Source organism: Papaver somniferum, chromosome 8, assembly GCF_003573695.1.
Source record: "Papaver somniferum cultivar HN1 chromosome 8, ASM357369v1, whole genome shotgun sequence".
Taxonomy (NCBI): domain Eukaryota; kingdom Viridiplantae; phylum Streptophyta; class Magnoliopsida; order Ranunculales; family Papaveraceae; genus Papaver; species Papaver somniferum.
Genome location: NC_039365.1, coordinates 3831591 through 3853272, shown reverse-complemented (window position 1 = coordinate 3853272; position 21682 = coordinate 3831591). Strand labels below are relative to the sequence as shown.

The following is a 21682-nucleotide window of genomic DNA, read 5'->3' as shown; positions in this document are numbered from 1 at the left end:
AAGGAAGACATAAAAATTAATGTACTGTCAACTAGTTGTAAACTTAAATGCTTATAATAGTTTATAAAAGGTTTAAATGGTTTATGAATGGTTTCAATTAGTATACTGCCAACTAGTTGTAAATAATGTTTGTAATGGTTTTACTTATGTTTAACCCAAACCATATTTTCGCATAATGTTATGTCTGTTTTTTTATTTTGATGAAACCAAAAAAGGTTCCAGCATATTTCTATTCCGCCGTAGTAGTAACATGATGAAACCAGAAAGGGTTCCAACATATTGCATGTGAAACCAAAAGGAAAATGGTCGTATCACAGCTTGTTTTAAACTCAAAATTTTGATATATTTTAAGGCGTGGAAAATTCTTATGTTCCAGGGAGAAGTCTAATTACAACGAAATATTAAACTATAACAGGAAACACACCAATGACTTTTTTTTGGCGAACGTTCAACACAATGTTGTCAAGTCATGATAATAATTAATAACACAACAAGCCAAGCCAAATTCGATATACTTGGATAACTCAATAGTGCACAGTTAGAAAACCAATGATGAAACCAAAAAGGGTTCCAACCTATTTTGGTTCCAAAATAACAGTAGAGTTCATGAAACCAAAAAGGGTTCCAACATATTGCTGGTGATTATCTTCCCTGCTCGTATCCTCCATTTGAAGCAACTACAAATGCATCTCAGTCATGAACCAAAATAATATCAAAAGGTTTCATTTCCTTCATTCTTCAACTGATTTTATAGGCACAAACTCAATCACTGCAACTTCAATCATTCACTACCTCCATTAAACCCATCTTTTCAGCTCCAATATTCCTCACTATACCCACACTGATGTTGCTTCCAATCTATCAAATCCACCAGCAAAGCCAACTTTTCTTTATAATTTCCGGCATTAAACATCACCGCCCTTCTTTCTGTCAAACCCATGAATTTCAACAGCAACAATCAACCAAATTCATCAAAATCTCAGCTGCATCGATCTTTGTCTACTTCAGCAATCAATTCCACCACCAGTTCCATAAATAACTCATTTAATCTCCTACATTGATAAATCACCAGTCTCAATCTCAGATCCAATCTGAGCTCTCAGATGCAACTAACTAATTTGGGAAATAATCGAATGAGAATAGATGATTTCTCATTTTAGGGCTTAGGTGATGCTACTAGTAGTGAACGGGAGGAGGAGGCGATGAAGGAGGTGGTGTTGATGTCAGATCTGAACATCATAACCGTTTTGGTGGAAGCAGATGTATTTTTGGTGGCGATGTGAAATGATAATAAGAGAAAAAAGGAGGTGTTGGTGGATACAAAGGAGGAAGAAGAGGATGAAGTGTTGGTTTCTGATCTGGAAATGGTAGTGGTTTGGTGGTGGTGCGGTGGTAGGAGGTGGTGGTAGTCTTAGGGGAAGGAGGCAAAAATAAAATAAAATGGATTCACGAGAGGAGAAGAAATATATATACACGCACAGTATAAAGGCAGGTTTGGAAATACATAAAGTAATAAAAACTAAATTTAACAATTTTAATGAAAAAGGGATTTTTGTTTCATTTGTCATGGATATGGTTTTATGGTCTAGCGGCAGAATTTAAAGAATTTAAAAAAGTGGTGTTTGTGTAACTCAAAGAATATCATCTTGGTTTTTATAGTTTAATATGTTTTAAAGGAGTTGGATGACACGTCGACCAACTTTTTGGGCAACTTTTTAGGTAATCTCTCTCGGTCGGTGTCAATTTAAAACCGCACCGACCGAGCTTATCTGTTAGAAAGTAAAACAGTCAAGGAAGAGCGGCAGAATTTAACCAAGGAGTCTAGTTGGTGAGTGGCTACTAACTCTAATACTCCCACGATTAATTCCGTGCTTTTTCCTAATGCGGGCTTATATGGTCTAGCGCTAATTCCTAGACTCTTTTTGAGATCAGTAAGTCCGTGCCAGACTTGCCAGTGTAAGTTAAAACGCTTGGACTGAGTTTTAGGCATCACCTTCACAGCCTTCACAAGCCGAAAATGATTGACATTTGTGATTTTCCCCTGATTCATGGCTTCCTCAGAAGAATATATAGCAAAAAACAATTTTTTGCAAATCTGTTGTTAGTTGCTAAATTGAACGTTGGTAGTTTACATTTAGTGGAAGCCGGCAATGGCATAGTACCAATGGCACTACCAACATTTTGCGGTATGAATATAGGACTGCTGAAAGGGTGCCTCTGTATATTCGCTCGTAACGAATAAGTATACATGTATGAGCAATGCAAAAGATCACGGAGTTCCAAAATCTTGGACTTAAATTTACATCATTACGTTTCAAAATGCCTCTATGAATTTTATTGGGTGTTTAAAGAATAGTGAGAGCGATTCAAGGACCGAATGACGCGTAACATAATTTTATATGACCTAAACTGTGAAAACTGTTTGAGTTGGGAAACAAATATACGTGGTTTAATGGTAGAAGGAGCAGTAAATTTATACGAAACCTTAGTTGAAGAAGAATAAGAACAGAAAACGGTGAATATGCTCTTTAATCGGCATCACTAATATATACTGTTGTAGTTCTTTGAGGACACTCTCTTTCATTCATGTTCTGTTCCATAGGCATAGGTTAGCTAGAACCCTAACAAGTAATAAGGTGAATTTTGCTTCGTGTCGTACATCTTCTTAATAATGTAGAATTTGAGTTCTCTTTTTTATAATGATGAAGTTAGTCTCTCATTCAATACCAGCTTCCCTCACCTTCAATCTTGGATAAGACCATACTAAGTTACCAAACTACTCCATGCATGGGTACTGCTGGTTCAAATATTCTTGTTTTTCCGTTCACTGCTATTCTCACCAAGCTCAACTCTTCTAATCCAAGTCCTACTCTAACCCGAGTTACTTTGAGAAAGCAAACATTCGGAAGTACTGTATCTTTGATCAGGGATGGTGACCATTGTGTGCCGTGTTTTTCTCTTTCAATTCTTGCTTTAGAAAACATCTGTAGTGATAGATATATGAAAACTGTATCTTGACAAGCTAGCTAAGCCCTAGGGCCCTAGGTGCATAAAATTTTAAGAGAGATTCGAAAAATCTTTCTTTACAATTAGGGACCCAAATCCCCACATGTCAGCACCACAATCAATCTTGATTTTGATTAAGCCATGTCAGTGCAATCTTTCCATGTCCTATCTGATTGGCTACATTTATATATAAGAAATAATCCACTAAGCAATCCCAACGGTCAATTAACCCTTAAAAGATATTAGGCATTTCTAAAAGGCATCTCCAACGGTCACTTAAAATGATCATCAAAAGATATGGAGCTTTAAAGGAAACGTTTTATGAGAAACATATCCGTTTGTTTAACTGCTATTCCTTATATGAACCGGGATGTGGAATCAGTCAACGGTCGGAAATGATGTGACTTTTGGTGATTCTACGTTGAGCAGTTATACATAATGTAATATTGTGAACTAACTTTGAAGTTCACATCTTATTTGAATAGACACGTCTTTTTGTTATACTAGTTAATAAATAATTCTCACATTTACTAAGAAAAGACGCCTCTTTTGGTTATTTTCAGTATAAAGATTGTTCAACAAACTGAGTTCACAAGTTACTCAAATAATTTTGGTCTGGTTTGTTTGCAATGGATGCACAGACACTACAGGCCGCGGTCCAGGCGACAACCAAGAGGAAAGAAATCATCCATTTGCGGAGAAAAGGTATTTCAGGTCCAAAACGAAATGAAAACAAACAATCATGAGAACTAATAATTCACATTCCATTGTACATATTTCAGGTCCAAAACGAAAAGAAAATCAAATAATTATGAGAGCTACTCATTTACGCTCCATTATCCATAACGATGAATCAGTAGAAACAACCACAAATACAACTGAGTGCCAAACGTATTGGATGATTGCAAAATTAAATTGCAAGTCAACAGGTAAAAATTACTCTTACTCTAACTTACAAGATTGTATATCTAATGTAGTTATATAATAGTGTGGATGCCTTCCGCTATATGTATGACAGAAGGTGAATTGAGCCAAAGAATATTACAAAGAAGAAAATACTAGATATGCTAAAAGATCATCTTCGTAAAGCCTTATCCTAGGTATGGCAATCTACGTTTATATGGATATGGTGATTCTTGCACGGTGACATTTATTTTTGCAAACAGATTTTAATATGAGTGTCATTTATTGAATCTCAGGAATGTCTATGAATTTAGGATGCCTAAATGTCAACTTATGCATCTTTTGTATTACCAAAGGTACAGTGTCTTCATATCATACAACCTACGCTGCAAAAGCTATATGAATGGTAACCAAAATGAAAGTCTATATCAACTGCGGAATGGCTAAGCGCTTTCTACTAACATATGCACACATGAAATAAGGTAACGTTAATTTCAGGTGATAAAAATAAAAATGCAGAAACAAAAAAGGACAATTTCAATCTGGTGTTGGACTACAATATACGATGCAAATGACCATGTGAACTAATGCAGAACCCAAACAAAACAAAGAAATATTTCAAATCATTTTCTCAAAAGAAAATAAAAATGAAACCAAGCAATGGTGAGTTTCTCAATTTACAAACGATTACAAGATGATCGCTGGGTAATGGACTGGATTGTGTACGGGACCTATGGGTGGATAACAAGAACTTAATTGTGAAATATCAAGCACATGCTAATGTGTGAATCTGCAACAAACCTTGGGTTCTGAAAAATTGCTTAAGCAGAAATTCCATCCAATTAATGGGTCTGGGAACAAAAGATCAAATAAGTAAAGCGCAAAGATACCTCAACAAACTTTGGACATAGAGGTTGAACCACTCAAATCCTCGACTTCTGCACTGAGCAGTCACCAATGCTTTTGTTGACAACAAAATAGCTGCAATTATATTAGTGCTTAATGTAGTATCCTATTTGGCTTTATTGTTCATAGGAAAATAGATGCAGATGCCTTATTTCGGAGCACGAAAAACGAATGACACATTTATTTAATTTATTGATGAGACACAGACAAATGGATGCAAGCATCTCAATTTCATGCAACAAATATAATTCGGTTAGGCCGGTGCGTATGCACTGGGTTAGGGGCTTATTGATATAACCACTCTGACTTTTATTTATACTAGATTTATGCCCGTGTTACATACCGGGCATATTTTTCAGTTAACATAGTGTGCGTCGGATTTTACCCGTCCAGTGGCAATGCATTTTTGATTTGGTGTGTGCGGGAAATCGCGCCGCCCCATGGAAATGCATTTTTGATTTAGTGTACGCGGGGCTTTGCTCCGCCCCGTGGCGATGTATTTTGATTTGGTGTGACGGGGAAAGGACATTAAATAGGTGGATAATATGTGCTGATTTTATTTGTATTATTTTTTTTATTTATTATTAAATTTTGGCAGATTTATGGCTGTGCTACACACTAGACATATTTTTTCTTTTAACTTGGTGTGCGTGGGGTTTCGCCTTACCCCATGGCAACGCATTTTTTATTTGGTGTGGGCGGGACTTCCTCCTGCCCCGTGGAAATGCATTTTTTAATTGGTATGCCCGGGGCTTCGTCCTGTCCCATGGTGTATTTTTGATTTGATATGGCGGGGCAATTATATTAAATAGGTGGAGAATATGCGCATATTTTATTTATTTTTTCCTTTTAACTTGGTGTGCGCGGAGATTCGCCCCGCCCCGTGGCAATACATTTTTGAATTGGGGTGTGCAGGGAATCGTCCCACCCCGTGGCAATGCATTTTTGATTGGGTGTGCGCGGGGCTTCTCTCTTCCCCGTGGCGATGCATTTTTTATTTCGCATACGCGGGCTTCGTCCCTTTCCTGTGGCAATGCATTTTTGATTTATAATGCGCAGGGATTCTCCGTGCCCCGTGGAGATGCAAGTTTTATTTTTATTTGGTGTGGTGGAACGAAGTGCAATTTTCTTTTTTATTTTCATAGAAGATATGTGATGTTTTTCTTTCTCTGTATGTGTTAATTTGGAAAAAGAAGTCATGACAGACACTCGATTTCCGAATTGAATTCCAAACACGGAATAAATTAAGTTTTTAGTTTGTAATTTGTCTACACATTTTAAGTCTTTATTTTTAGATGAGTTAATTTAGGGATTTGATCACATAAGGAAACCGTTGGGGTTAGGTTAAGTAACAGATGGGCAAACTTGTGATTGTGGTGACCGTGAATTTTGTTTGCACATATACAATACGATCTTTTTCCCACTTTTCGTTAGATTTCCCAGAAGTAGGTGCAAAATATAGACAGCTAGAGAATTTATCATTGCCTCGTTCCGTCGCTCGTATCCGTTTTTATGAGCAATTACAGTATACACCATTTCAGACTTTTGCTTAATGTGAGTATGCTAATCAATCATATAAAAAGTAACTGTTTCATTATGTGTATCCCATGTAACTGATATCATGCTTCAGAAAAAAAAAAATGTAACTGATATCATAATATCGTTAATTTATCTCGGTATGTTCCGATGATGAAGAAGCAACTATACTATGATATCACGATATCATTAATTATCAAATTTTGCAATAGGTAATTCACGATCTCCACCTGTATATCTCCTAGTACACCCCGTCCAATAACAATGACTACATAGATTTTGTACGAAGCTAAATTAGGAAATTAACCATAACCATCAAAAATTTGACATGGTATCCTGTTCCGCCGCTTTTGACTGTGACCTCCACCTTTACCGCCATAACCATGGAGTCCGGGATCTTTATACTCCAGAACATCCACCTGAACACCCTTGCTTCCAATACTGCAGCCACTTATTATTACTGCTTCTTCTTGCTATGCACCATCACTGATAGACGCATTTATGTGTCTAATTTGTCCCAATTGTTTATATTGTTAGTGCTCGATTTTTTTACTTATTTGGTTATTTTATGTTTTTGTAGGTGTTTTGGAGAAATAAGCTTTTGGGGCGAAATTGGCTAAAAAGTGGTTTTTGCGCTCGTGGGAGAAAATTACTATACAGACTCTCACTTTGGATAAGGGGTAACCTAATTACTAAGGGGCACCCCATTTCAGGGCATGTACTAAAGGGACACCGGAACTGGATAGGGGGAGGTCATCTTCAAAGTTTCAAAACTGGATTTTGGCCGGAAAAAAAGGCAGCAGCGTCAACAGTTTTGGATCAAGGATTTGAGCGACCTAGGAGGCGATTCAATGGGAAAATTTGGTACCCACGGACTCTACAAGACATAAGGGACCTGTTAGAAGTGATTATACCCATCTAATTGGGCTGGATAAGTCAGAAAATCCACACAAAGTCAAGACAGTGCACACATTTTCTGTTTAGGGTTTGAGATTAGTTTGAGAGATTTATGGGATATCTTGCGTGGGATATACATCAAAACAGTTGGGTAAAAGTCCTAGAAGATATTTGAGACGAGATAATAGCTAAAAACAGCCTGTAACGCAACAAGAAGAAGATTATTCTTCAAACAACCCGTAAAGAATAATGGAGATTTCCAAGGGGTTTGATCGAGTTTCAAGGGGATTTAAAGCCTATAAATAGTTGGTTTTATGTCATAGAAGGGGATCAAGAGGTTTGGGGTCGAGCAGAGACCAGAGAGAGGCTAGAGGAGTGAAGAACGGGAGTGCAGGAAGGAGGAGTTCTGCTGCTGCTGCTGCCATTAAAGAGCACGAAGAAGACGAAGAACAGACTCCAGAAGACAGTCGTTTATCAACAGTGACAACGACTAGCATCTGAGGGTCTTAAAACAACAGCGTCAACAGCAGCAGTGAGGTATCGTTATTTACAGCAGTGGTGTTTTATCGTTCCTCTCTGGACGCTTAAAGAGGGTCGTAGTTTCACTGTGTTATATTTTTCACTCTTTTAATCATATTTTGAGCATAAAATATTTATTTTTAGAACATGATTATTATGAGTAGCTAAACCCCATTACTGGGATGATGGAGGAAACCATTCTTTATGCATGAGTAATTCTATTTAATTCTTTTATGACTATTTGCACTATTATGAGTGTTTTATGATTTTTCTTGATTATTTGTGATTTTATCTGATGATGTATGCTTAGTCTAGGAACTCTTGATGCATCATACTTATGATTTACATCTAATACTTTACAAAATCTATTTTTGGCAAAGAAAAGAGTCGATATTTGTTATCATTATAAGCTATAATTGTCTAGAATTAATAGTTGATTCGCATGAGTATAAGAATTGGTGGAATCCTGAGTCCTAGTATCTCTTGATCCTGTGACAAATTGTGTATATATTTTTATTTTTAAATCTATTCAAGTCCGAGCATCGAATCCGTATTTACCGCAATCTTAATATTACAACAATCACCATGATATCCCCCTTGTTACAACCACTTGTTAATTACTGCCTCCTCTTAATCTGATTTCAAATTCCAAATTCAATTTGTTTATCCTACTTCTTCCCCCTATTTTTTTTCTTTTTAAAGTCACGGTTTGGGGATTCGTATTCTTTTTCTTTTATTTGTCCTTAATACTGCTTCCAAATAGAATATGGTTTCTTTTTTTCTTCCCTAATTTTTAAACCAACCGCCCGTTACTAAGTGTCCTCACCAAAATTTTTATTTCACAAAACTCAAAAAAATCTTATTTCGATCAATAAAAAATGAGGGTTTCCTCACCATTGAATGTGAGTGTTTTATTTATTCAGGCCTTCAAGTCTTTAGATGTTGAGCATACAAACGTAGGACAAAAAGCTCGAACTTCTGATTGATACACACGATGATGTGTTCATCAGTGGACCAAATTATTAGAATACGTTTTGTCTTATTATGATCATGTAATCATCAAATATGGCCACGCGTACACAGAAGGTGGACAATAGTTGATGATTGACGTAATGATCCTATTCTCTAGTAACCAGTTCCGTGAATTTCACAGTATTGAGGCCTCATGTTACACAAAGAAGGTAATTTTCTAGCAGTTCGCATCATCTCTTTCATATCTTGACCCTGGTATTGCCCTCTTTGCATCATGTCGTGTATCATCATGCTCACTGCTTCACACCTACAGTTTTCACCCACTTCTCCCATCTCTCTACAACACTGTTGTTTCATTTGTCTTGTTGGATTAGGAGATACCATCATTATACCTTGTGTTGATTGTTGAAGGTATCATTGGCACATATTCATACGCATCCCTTGCATCTCTCTTTGGCACCTCTCTGATTGTTGCCCTGATTCTATTTCAGTTTCCGAAGTTCTGCGAATTTCACAGTACTGAGGCTTCATGTTACACATAGAAGGTAGTCGTTTAGCAGTTCGCATCATCTCTTGCATATCTTGACCCTGGTATTCTTCTCTTTGCATCATGTCTTGCATCATCATGTTCACTGCTTCACATCTACAGCTTTCAGTAACGTCCCTCATCTCTCTGCAACACTGTTGTTTCATCTGTCTTGTTGGATTAGTAGTTTCCATCATCATACCTTGTGTTGATTGTTGTAGGTACCGTTGGCACACATTCATGCACATCCCTTGCATCTCTCTTTGGCACCTCTATGATTGCCGCCCTGTCTGATCAATTTCGGTTATGAAAACTGTAGTTCTGTAGATCGATGCATTCTCAACTGTTAACAGTATCAAAAAGAAAGCTGCAAAGGTTGTGAGTTCATCCTGTTGGGGATTTGGCCCGACCCAAGCCCATGAGATTAGTCCCACATGGAATATGCGGAGTTCTAGGTGGAGACTAATAAGGTGTGGAATCTCCCTACATAGTACCGAGGCCTTTTCGATTAAAATCCCACACCTGTCTGGCCAAAGGTGGTTAAAGTGGGGATAGTATCGGTACTATGTAACGTCCGTAGGATCCATCAAATGGTATCAGAGCTAGGTCTACTAAGAGATCGAATGGTTATGGATGTCAACCCTAAGGAAGGATAAGGTGCGCAAGGTGGAGTTAGGCGGTGCGGAACACTTTAACTCGGGTGGAGTATGTCAAGCCGAAGCTAGGGCTCACGGTGGAGTTAGATCGTCTCCCTCTCTAACTCAGGTGGAGCAAGCTCGAAGTGGCGGCCAAGGCTCAAGGGCGCATACTGACTGTAACCAGGTTCGACGGTAGTATACAGATGACGATCGTAAACGGTAGATTGAGTTGGTATGCAGTACACCTAAGTGGTGCCAATAAATGTGGAGTTGTGGACATGAAGGCGCAAGGTGTACCTCAAGATATTGCATAATGGTGGTCGTACGACGATAGTTGGTGAGATAGCTTGGATCTCGCCAAGGTGGAGATTGTTGGGGATTTGGCTCGACCAAAGCCCATGATATTAGTCCCACATGGGATATGCGGAGTTCTAGGTGGAGACTAATAAGGTGTGGAATCTCCCTACATAGTACCGAGGCCTTTTCGATTAAAATCCCACACCTATCTGGCCAAAGATGGTTAAAGTGGGGACAATATCGGTACTATGTAACGTCCGTAGGATCCATCACAGTAAACAATAGTAGCACGTCGTAGAGGTAGACGGAGCTCTAGAAGAAGATTGCGAAGCCATGTTGCTTCAATAACCACATTTGATACTCCCCTGTATTCAGCTTCTGCACTGGATCGAGAGACCGTTGCTTGACGCTTGGAGGACCAGGAGATGAGATTGTCACCAAGAAAGACACAAAAACCAGATGTCGATCGTCGATAATCGGGACAACCTTCCCAGTCAGCATCAGAGTATGCAGTTAATCCATAGATAGAGGAGACCGAGAGAAACAGTCCGTGGTTGATGGTGCGCTGAAGATAGCGAAGGATTCGTTTGAGGGCATGCATGTGAGGCTCACGGGGATCATGCAAAAATAGACATACCTACTGAACTGCGTATGCAATATCTGTCAGAGTAAAGGTAAGGTACTGAAGAGCACCCGCTAGGCTTCAGTATAGAGTGGGATCCGAAATTGCCGGGCCAGAGGTAGCACTGAGTTTGGAATCTGTGTCGACCGGAGTAGCCACTGGATTACATTTTGTCATGGAGGCACGCGCGATGATATCCTGTTCATATAATGACTGAGACAAAAATAATCCTGAGGATGAATGAGTAACAGTGATGCCCAAAAAATGATGTAGTGGACCAAGGTCAGAGATAGCAAACTCTCTCTTCATCAACTCAATGAAGCGGCATAGGAGAGCATCAGTAGAGGCAGTCAAAATAATGTCATCAACATATAAAAGTAAGTATGATGTTTCGGATCCTGATTGATAAACAAAAAGTGAGAGATCACATACACTACCACGGAAAACACAACCTGTGATAAACTTGGAAAATCTCTGAAACCACGCCCTGGGAGCCTGCTTGAGGCCATAGAGATATCTAAGTAATCTACATACGTAATCAGGGTGAGCAGGGTCAACAAATCCTGGAGGCTGATGCATATGGACGGTCTCGGTTAGATCACCATAAAGAAAAGCGTTCTTGACATCTAGTTGATGTATGGGCCAAGATCGTGATGTAGCAATAGTGAGAACAATACGAATAGTAGCAGGTTTAACAACCGGACTAAACGTTTCAGAACAGTCAACTCCAACTTGTTGAGATTTTCCATTGGCAACAAGGCGAGCCTTGTGAAGCTGTAGGGATCCATCAGCATTATATTTATGACGAAGCAGCCACATTGAACGAATAACATGAGCATCACGTGGTCGTGGAAAAAGTTCCCAAGTATTAGTTTTCAACATAGCATTGTACTCATCTTTCATGGCAGCATTCCAGTTTATGTCCCTAAGAGCATACAAGTGAGAACGAGAAAGAGGAGAGATATGTCGTAAGGTTTGAACATGAAGATTAAGACGATTTATAGGGCGGAAAATGCCACGAGAGGCACGAGTGATTGGTAGAGTATGAGCTGTAGGTATGATGGGAGTCGAAGGTGTTGTGGTTAAGGGTGATGTTGTACTGGGAGTAGGACTTGGAGTTGAGGAAGTGGGAAGTTGATCTGTAGTAGAAGTAGGAGGTGGTAACACAACACTGTGTTGTGCTGTGTCGGGAGTGATATTGGAATCAGAGGACATTATAGTGGGGAAAGAAGGACGAGGATGGTGTGCTGTAGAGTGGACGGTGGAAGTAGGAGGTGGCAGTAGGTTTATTTGCTGCGAAGTAGTGGGAGCAGAATTCTATAGAGATCCCGAGGGAGTGGGACGGTTTGCTGTAGAGGGGATAGTGGAAGTAGGAGGTGGCAGCGGATTTTTGGGCTGGGAAATGGACGGTGCAGTGGAAGAGGGAGTTGGATAAGCTGTAGTGGTAATAGTGGACGGTGCAGTGGGAGAGGAAGTTGGAAAGTATATAGTGGGGGAAGTAGGGAAGGTGTTAAGGCGCCGGTGGGGTGGAGTGTAGATATGTGGAGTAGGTGAGGAAGTGTTGACTGTAGAATTAGTAGGGGGAGAACTGTAGGAAATGTAGTGGGAATTAAAGGGAGAAGAAGAGGAGTAATCATTATCAGACGAGTGTGTTGGAGGATTAATGAAAGGGAATACTTTCTCGTCAAAAGTTACATGACGGGAAATGATGATATTTTTTGTGGAAAGATCAAGGCAACGGTAACCACGGTGATTGGGAGGAAAACCAAGGAAGACACATTTAGTGGAGCGGGGTGCAAGTTTATGAGGAGTTGTGTAAGAGAGATTTGGATAGCAAAGACAACCAAAAGTACGACGATGGTCATATGTTGGTTGGCGTTGATAGAGAATAAACACAGAGAAGAAAAATTTAGGATTTTTGTGGGAAGAATATTATGAAAATAAACAGCCATAAGGAGAGAATAAACTCAAAATTTTGGTGGAATGGAAGCGTGAGACATAAGGGTGCGGGTGATATCATTGACACGGCGTATTATACGTTCGTCCTTGCCTTTTGAGAGGAAGTTTGGGGGCAATAGAAGCAAAAAACTAGACCATTAGTATGAGCAAAATTGTGAAAAGAAGAGTTGTCAAATTCACGTCCCATGTCGCATTGACAACTTTTAATTTTGCGCTCAAATTGTGTTTGAACAAGAGATCGAAATTCCAAAAATTTGTCATAAACTTGGGATTTAAATTTTAGAGGACAAACCCAAAGATAATTGGTGAAATCATCCAGCAAGATAAGATAATAACGAAAACCGGTATCAACATGTAGTGGAGAGGTCCATAAATCACTGTGAATGATATCAAATGGAGCAAAAGTATTAGAATTCGATTCATAAAAGGGTAATCGAACATGTTTACAAACTTGACATGAATGAAAAAGTTTAGAATGTTGATTCTTATTACAATGAATAGAATTATTGGTACGAATAACATCTAAAACAGCCTTGCCGGGGTGACCAAGGCGGTTATGCCAAATATCTGGCGAACAGACAAAAAGAGAGATGTGGGAAGGCTGGGACGATATTTGTGGTGGCACGACAGAGTTGGTGATAGGGTAGAGCTCCCAGGAACTATTTCAGTGAAAGATAATCCTTCTCGAACTCAGATCTTTCACAGAAAAACCAGACGGATCAAACTCAATAGATGCACGATTATCAGTGGTGAACTTACGAATGGAAACTAAGTTTTTGATAATATCGGGAACAACAAGAATATTTTTGAGTTCAAGGGTGCGAGAAGGGAGGTTTATGAGCTTGGTACCACTAGCAGTAACTGGAATGCTATTGCCATTTCCAACTAAGATAGACCGTACAGTACTAGAATTGGAAACATTATGTAAAGTACCTGAATCAGCAGTGAGATGCGAGGTAGCACCAATATCCATGTAGAAAGCATCATCGTGTTGCTGTAGATGCATAAAATTATATGCCTCAGCAATTTCTGTGAGCTGCAGTAGTTCCCAGAGTTCTCCCATGATAAAATATATATTAAAATCATAATAATATCTCTTGTGTTTACAACCACAGTAAATGGAAATAATCTCCCAAAGGTAAATAAGATAAGAGGATAATATAAAGTCTATTAGTGTAGTTGGTACTTGATAGTTCAGAAAAACATATATTCAAGCCCATCTGTTTTGGAGAACTTTGTTATATTCAGTAATTTACAAAAGGTTATCTCTTCCCCTTCTCTTACTTAAGGGGCATAGGGAAATTTGGTTAAACCATGCAAGCAATCTAAATTTCTTTTTGGGAATTTAATTAATTATAACCCAACAAAATAATAGAGAAGTGATAAGATTTTTGGGAAATTAATTTGTTTTAAAATATATTGCTGGCTAAATATAGCAAAAATCCAAGTTTTGAAATCCAAGAATGTTGGTAGTTTGAGTTTAGAGGTAGATGGCGATGGCATCTTGTTCATTTGAGCTTAATACTTGAGGTCAGTAAGTGTGTTAAGAATTGCTCAATCTTTTTGGTACCTTTCTCATTGATTAATTAAGTATTTATACAAGACGCAAATACTTGGGACTCAAGACTCAAATATCTTATTTCCTAATACAACTCTGAGACCTACCATACGAGACTCAAGAATAGAGACCAAGTAAGACTTTCCTATATATGGTACCTTCCATATCGGTCTCAGATTTCCTACCAACTTCGTTGGTGGCTATACACGTACCTTCCATATCATTCTCAATGTTACGTGTCTTAATACCCTCCCTCAAGACGGAGCATGCTGGTCACAAATGCCCATCTTGGATAGAAGACCATGAAACTGAGCTTTTCCTAATGATTTTGTGAAAATATCCGCCAATTGCACCGTGGTAGAAGTGTAAGATGGCGATACAATTCCCTGTACTATTGCATCTCTGATCAGATGACAATCCACCTCTATATGCTTGGTATGCTCATGGAAAACTGGATTCTTAGCAATATATAATGTTGATTGACTATCACAAAGAAGACTCATTCCTTGTGTATACCGAACTCCCAAATCCCGAAGTAACTGTTTTAACCACTTTAACTCACACGTAGTAGCCGCCATTGAACGGTATTCTGCTTCAGCTGAACTTCGTGACACAGTATGTTGTTTCTTAGTCTTCCACGACACTGGCGAATCCCCAAGAAGAACAAACCATCCTGTTAGTGAACGCCTAGTTAAAGGACAACTTGCCCAATATGAATCACACCAACCTTTAAATTTAAGATTACTATCAGAACGCAACAGAATTCCTTGTCCAGGATTCTTCTTCAAATATCTAACCACACGTAGTGCGACTTCCCAATGCTCCAATCTTGGTTGTTGCATAAACTGGGACAAAGTATGCACTGAATAAGCAAGATCTGGTCGTGTGACTGACAAATAGATTAGACGTCCAACCAGTCTTCTATATCTCTCCACATCTTTGAGCAAATATCCTTTTGCCAAAGCAAGACGATGATTTGTCTCCATTGGAAATTCTGCAGGTTTTGCACCCAATAAACCTGTCTCCATGATAATATCCAACGCATATTTTCTCTGGCATATGTAGAAACCCTTTTTAGTACGAGCCACTTCCAATCCTAGGAAGTATTTTAATTTTCCCAAATCTTTCATCTTAAAACATTGACCCAGGTATGACTTAAACTTTGTAAGTGCAATTAGATCATTACCTGCAATAATCAAATCATCAACATACACCAGCACATTAAGTTGCATCTTTCCCTTGATCATAGTAAAAATAGAATAATCTGAATAGGATTGACGGAATCCATAATTTTTCAATGCTGTTGACAACTTTGCAAACCAACACCGTGGAGCTTGTTTTAGGCCATACAATGATTTCTTCATCTTACAAACCATATTAGGATTACCCTTGGAAAATCCTGGTGGTATCTTCATATACACTTCCTCTTCCAAATCTATATGAAGAAATGCATTATGTACATCCATCTGATGCACTTCCCACTCCTTAACCGCTGCAACAGCTAAAAACATGCGAACAATTGTCATCTTTGCCACTGGTGCAAACGTCTCATTGTAATCTAATCCTTCAACTTGATGATTTCCAAAGATTACAAGTCTCTCTTTTAATCGCACCAACTTCCCGTTTTCATCATACTTCTCTGTATATATCCATTTGCTTTCCAGTGCCTTCTTACCGGGTGGTAATTCTGTTAGATCCCACGTTCCTTGTTCTTCCAAGGCTCTTATTTCTTCCGCCATAGCTTTCCTCCATCCTGGATGCTTCATTGCTTATCTGAAACTTTTAGGATCAGACTTTGCAGTCAGTGCTGCAAGATACGTTTTATGTACTGCAGAAAACCCATCACAACTAACATAATATGTCAAAGGATAAGGTGTACCTGAGGATGATGATTGTGTAGAATCGAGCTGAGATGGACTATGTTCTCGAATGGTGTGCGTCACAAATCCTTTTAGCCTACTAGAAGGGATCTTCTGACGCTTGCCCTTACCCATCTCTTCTTCAGCCATGACATTATCCTGAGTACCAACATCCACTTCTACAACAACATCCTCAGCTGTTTGTTTCTTCATGTCGCTGTGTACTTCCACATTTACACCTTCTTCTGCGAATGTGCTTCCCTCATTGTCGTTGTACACTTCAACAGCAACCTCCACTGGACTGGACTGACCAGAAGTATCGTTCTCAACAGAGTTTTTAATCAAACCACCAGACGTATCGGTCTCAGCGGAATTATTAAATTTAGACTGATTCATCACAGTCGTATCATCCTTATTCAACCCACGTTTCAAGTTCGGCTCATATGTAAACTGATTTTCATGAAACTTCACATCTCTCGACACCAGAAATTGTCTTGTGTCTAAATCGTAAACTTTCCACGCCTTCTTACCGAAAGGATAGCCAAGAAATACACATCTCCTTCCTCTACTCGCAAATTTATCTCCTTTACTGCTTTGATCATGCACATAACACAAGCATCCAAACACCTTCAACTGATTATATGGTGGTTGCTTTCCAAACAAAATTTCATAAGGAGTTTTATTGTTTAGAATAGGTGTAGGTGTACGATTAATTAAGTATGCCGCGGTTAGTGCAAATTCTCCCCAAAATCGTATTGGTAAACTTGCTTGAAATCTCAAAGCCCTTGCCACATTCATTATATGCTAGTGTTTTCTTTCAACTCTTCCATTCTGTTGAGGAGTACCTACACACGAAGTCTCAAAGACTATCCCATTAGTATTAAAATAACCACGCAATGCATTAAATTCAGTTCCATTATCACTTCTAACAATTTTGACTTCTTTGTTAAACTGCCGATTTACTAAAGCAACAAAATCACGAAATAATGATTCAACCTCAGTTTTGTATTGAAGTAAATAAATCCACACACCTCTTGAAAAATCATCTACTATTGTCAGAAAATATTGAGCTCCACTTGATGAATGTATCTTATAAGGACCCCATAAATCAATATGAACTAACTCAAAAATACAATTGGATTTACTCAAACTACTAGAAAAACCACTTCGACGATGCTTTGCTCGTGGACAAATATCACAAGCATCATTATTCTTCTTTATTAACCTACTCACTCCTTGTAACTTTTGTAATACTTTCTCTGAAGGATGTCCCATACGTCGATTCCGCAGCTCATATGTATCTTCACTTACAGCCATAACTTCCACTTGAGGCACACCACAGAAAATATATAGTCCACCTTGTCTCTCAGCCACTCCAATCATCCTCCTCGTCAACCGGTCCTGTATAAGACATAAACTGTTAGTACATTGGATAATACATATCATCTCATCAATGAGTTGTTTAACTGAAATTAAGTTACAGGTTATCTGAGGTACGTAAAGAACATTATCAAGTCTCATTCCACCAGTAAGAATCACAGATCCTATTTTCTCAGAGTGCGCATATTTTCCATCAGGAAATCCAACTGAACATGCCTTAATATTTCTTACGTTAACCATGTCAAGAAGTTCACACGTGACATGATTTGTAGCTCCTGTGTCAACAATCCAGGATGTTTCTTTCTTTTTACCTTGTAGATGAGAACTGGTCTTTCGTGAGTTTAAATACTCCATCACCTGCTGAACCTGTGCAGCTGTAACTCCTACCAATCCCGATCCATCAGATGTTGACGCACCACTTGTTTGATTTGCAGCTGATATATCTAAGTTATGTGCATGAACGGTGTTACCACCTTGTCCTCTGCCACCTCTTCCGTTTGCATTCCCATCACCAGTACGTCCACGTCCTCTTCCTCCTGTTCTACCTCCTCTTCCATTCTTTCACTAGTGGAAAACAGAAGTTCCGCGACCGTCAGAACAAGTCATATATACGTATTATACGACTACTTCCAACCGTCTCTGTTGGGGTCTCTCATAAAGCGTCGCTGTCTCGTACGACCTTAAGCCGTGGGTCTCAAAATAACGACGTATTTTAAGGGTAACGAGGTACAGACCCTTAACCGTGGGTCTCAGATTTAAATTATAATATAAAAAAAATATAGATTCGGATTTGCTGAAATGCCTGAATGGCTAAATCTGAAAAATCTGACTACATCAAAGTCAAGTCAAGTCAAATTGAACTCAAGTCCAAGTCAAAGTCAAATCAAATGGAAGTCAAAGTCACAGCAAAGTCAAGTCGAAGTCAAATTGAAATTCAAATTTAACTCAAATTTAAACTCCAATTGAGAATTCAACTTCCATTCTTTCATTCATTAGGTTTAAATTACACATAAGAATGAAATTCTTAGTTCATAACAACACATGTCCAAGCTAGCTAGTAAGTTGTAACGACATGCTCAACTAATAGACGACGTTCCGACAATGTGTGATAGGCAAGAATAGAAATTTTAAAGCTGCAGCTAATTCCAAACCAAAAGAAACATATAAAACATGCCTTGAGAATACCATGCCTCTCACTATGGTGTAAGCTCCAAAGTAACCAGGATCATCAATAGAACCTACATATCAAAACACAATAATTCAGAAGGGATAGATAACAGTCCTGAATAATACAAGCTGCAAAGATGAACAGTCCTGAATAATACGTACAGGCTGCAAAGATGAACAAATTACTCTCAAAGAAGCACATGACATCTTACTCTGCAGTTGAGAAAACAACCTCGCAACCCTTGTCACCATTTTCCATGACGAATCTCAGTACATCACAGAAAAATAGTAATAATGAGTAATATTCTTGGAAAATAAATTTCATTATAAGAACCCTAACAATGGACAGTGCGAGAGTAAAGTCAGTCAGTAACCTGAGAAATACGTCAAACAAAAGAAGAAGAAACTATATCCATTCTTTCCTTTACCCAAAAGTCTGTGTTATAATCTAAATAACCAGCACACTAACTCAAAGCTATAGCAAAAAAGAGGTTAAAAACTTGCATTACCATTCTAATGATACTTTCATGATTAACTTGAAACAAAAACATCAAAATAAAACATGTACAATGTAAGTAAGTCAAGGTTTTAGAACTAAAATTCCATAGTAATCACCATGGAAGATTTGGATCAATGGATGGTCCTATGATGTAGAAAGCAAACATTACCAGATGAGCTACAAGACAATTTATGTCCAAATGAGCTACATGACAGTTGTAGGAATTACGATAATAATCAAAAAACTCGAAAATGTTATGCAGTCAGCTTATTAACTGGTTAAGTTAAGTTATGAGGTAAAAGATTATAAGTGAGGTCATTTATTACTATCTACCTTCATATTTCACAGATCAAAAATAACTTGTATACTTTCACTCACAAGTAGCATATATCCAGCATAAGGTCTTATTAATTCAAACCAGATGGGAGTATAATTAAAGTAAAGGAAGATTATCTTTTAAATAAGCCACATGTTATAGTTTAATCATCTCAGCTCTATAGTTGTGGATCATACCCAAGGGAGCAGCACAAGCATTTCCAATATTCCCACCTCCTAGTATTCTCCTTGATGTTAACTGCACAATTCAGGTGCAAGGTTCTGATAAGAAGACAAAAATGAAAGTAACTCTGTAATTTGCAATTCTTGGAACATGGTGACATCAGTATTTTGGGTACGAGTCTTAGCTTTTCCCCTGTCACTGATTTTTCTGCAGACTAACCAAGATTACTTATTTGGTGTATGACTAAAATATTTTAGTAAATCTGAGGTTAAAGACCTCCAGTTTGAACTAAAAACTGGGTTGACATATAATAAACAGTTGACCTCCAATATGAGCTCAATTTTCAGTCCAGTTACTGTGCAGCAAATAAACAGTCGATACAATGAGAAAAAACAAGAATCCATTTCAACATTATTTTGCAAAACATAATTGGCTTATACGCGTAAATTAGGACTGTCCAAGTTAGAAAGATCAGTCACCTTTCTTTCTCATGGGTAAAACTTCTATGAGATTTTCAAAAAATCAATGCATTGATAGTACATTGCTGATGCCTTTCCTGTCATGGATCAAGTTCTTCCTTGCCTATTTGCTGCATTGCCAAAATCAAAACCATTACAACCCCAATTCACATATAACAACATCTAAGACGAAACTCGCAAGTTCGACAAACGAAATTTTGCCTGAATAGAATGAATGAGGAAGCATGCTCTTTGGTTTATCAGGGTCTACTGCAATGGTTTCACCCTTAAGCTTCTTTTTCTTCTGTTGGTTCACTTTCGATTTCTGCAATTACACACTGCATTAGACTCCAATTCCACAACAATTCACAAATTTCGTCGAATGGATGAACAAACAAACCTTGATTATGTTTTCATTTTTCTCATTCTTCTTAAGCATCAGTAAAGCTTCCTGCTTATGAATGTTGTCAATGGCCTTTTCGGCTTCAATTGATCCCGCTCCTTCCTACAAATCTTACAAACAACAAGAGTTAAAAACAATTCAACTCGATATAAAAATTCTCGCAAAATGCGTAATCAAGTGTTCACATTGCTTACTTATTTTTCTTGCCATCCTTGGCTTATGTTGCACCTTTTTCTTGAACTGCAAGTACTGTTCAAGCAATTCCATTGCAGTTTTCTGCTTCTGATCCTCTTGGAGTAGCTTCATAGCCTCGTTCTCGCGCTTTTCTTTGCCAACAATCTGCAAGTAAGCTTCTCTATCAGATTTTTCTCTTCATATAGTTTTTTATCTTCTTCAGTTACATTCTTCCATTTGGATCCTAAAATGTTTGAAACTTCTTTGAATTCTGCATCTGGGTTCTCTTTTTTAACCTCAGCCCATTGACCTTTGCACCATAAAACATAAGATGATGGGTTTCTTCATCTCTGGGTTCTTCTGCTTCTTTCTCTCTCAGATATTGAACCAGTGGAAGACTCCGCACCTACAAAAAAAAATCCCCAAATCAAAATTAAACCCAGATTCAGAAATCTAAGATCAAGAAATTGAAACCCTTAATCCAGAATTTATCAATTAGCCAAACCCTAAGTCTAGAAGAAATCAAATATCAAGATCAAAACTCAAAAATCAAACCCTAAATCAAAACTTCTGTTTCAACAATTCATGATCAATAAACGAAAACCCTTTATCTAAAAATCAAAACCCCTAATCAGAAACTCTGATTCAGCAAATCAAGATCAAGATATGGAAACCCGTTATCAAAAATTTATGAACCCTAAATTTAAAAACCAGAGATGAAGAAAGCTATACCACAGTAGGATTAAATTCCTTCAACTTCTGCAATTTCGTCAACTCAATTTAAGTTTCAGCTGTTCTTTCCCTTTAATCTCCAACTCCTCTTCTTTCAATTTCAACATCTCGTCACGATCTTTGTAGCTTCAGTTTTCTCCTTAACCGCAAAGATGAAAAGAAGAAGATGCTT

General features: G+C 38.2%; 1 protein-coding gene across 1 annotated transcript; it reads right to left on the bottom strand.

Moving 5' to 3' along the window:
- Positions 1-9153: 9153 nt before the first annotated feature.
- Positions 9154-9459, bottom strand: LOC113304945 (2S sulfur-rich seed storage protein 1-like). The gene has a single exon (XM_026554066.1). The coding sequence runs from the start codon at positions 9457-9459 to the stop codon at positions 9154-9156; it is 306 nt and encodes a 101-aa protein (XP_026409851.1).
- Positions 9460-21682: the final 12223 nt, after the last annotated feature.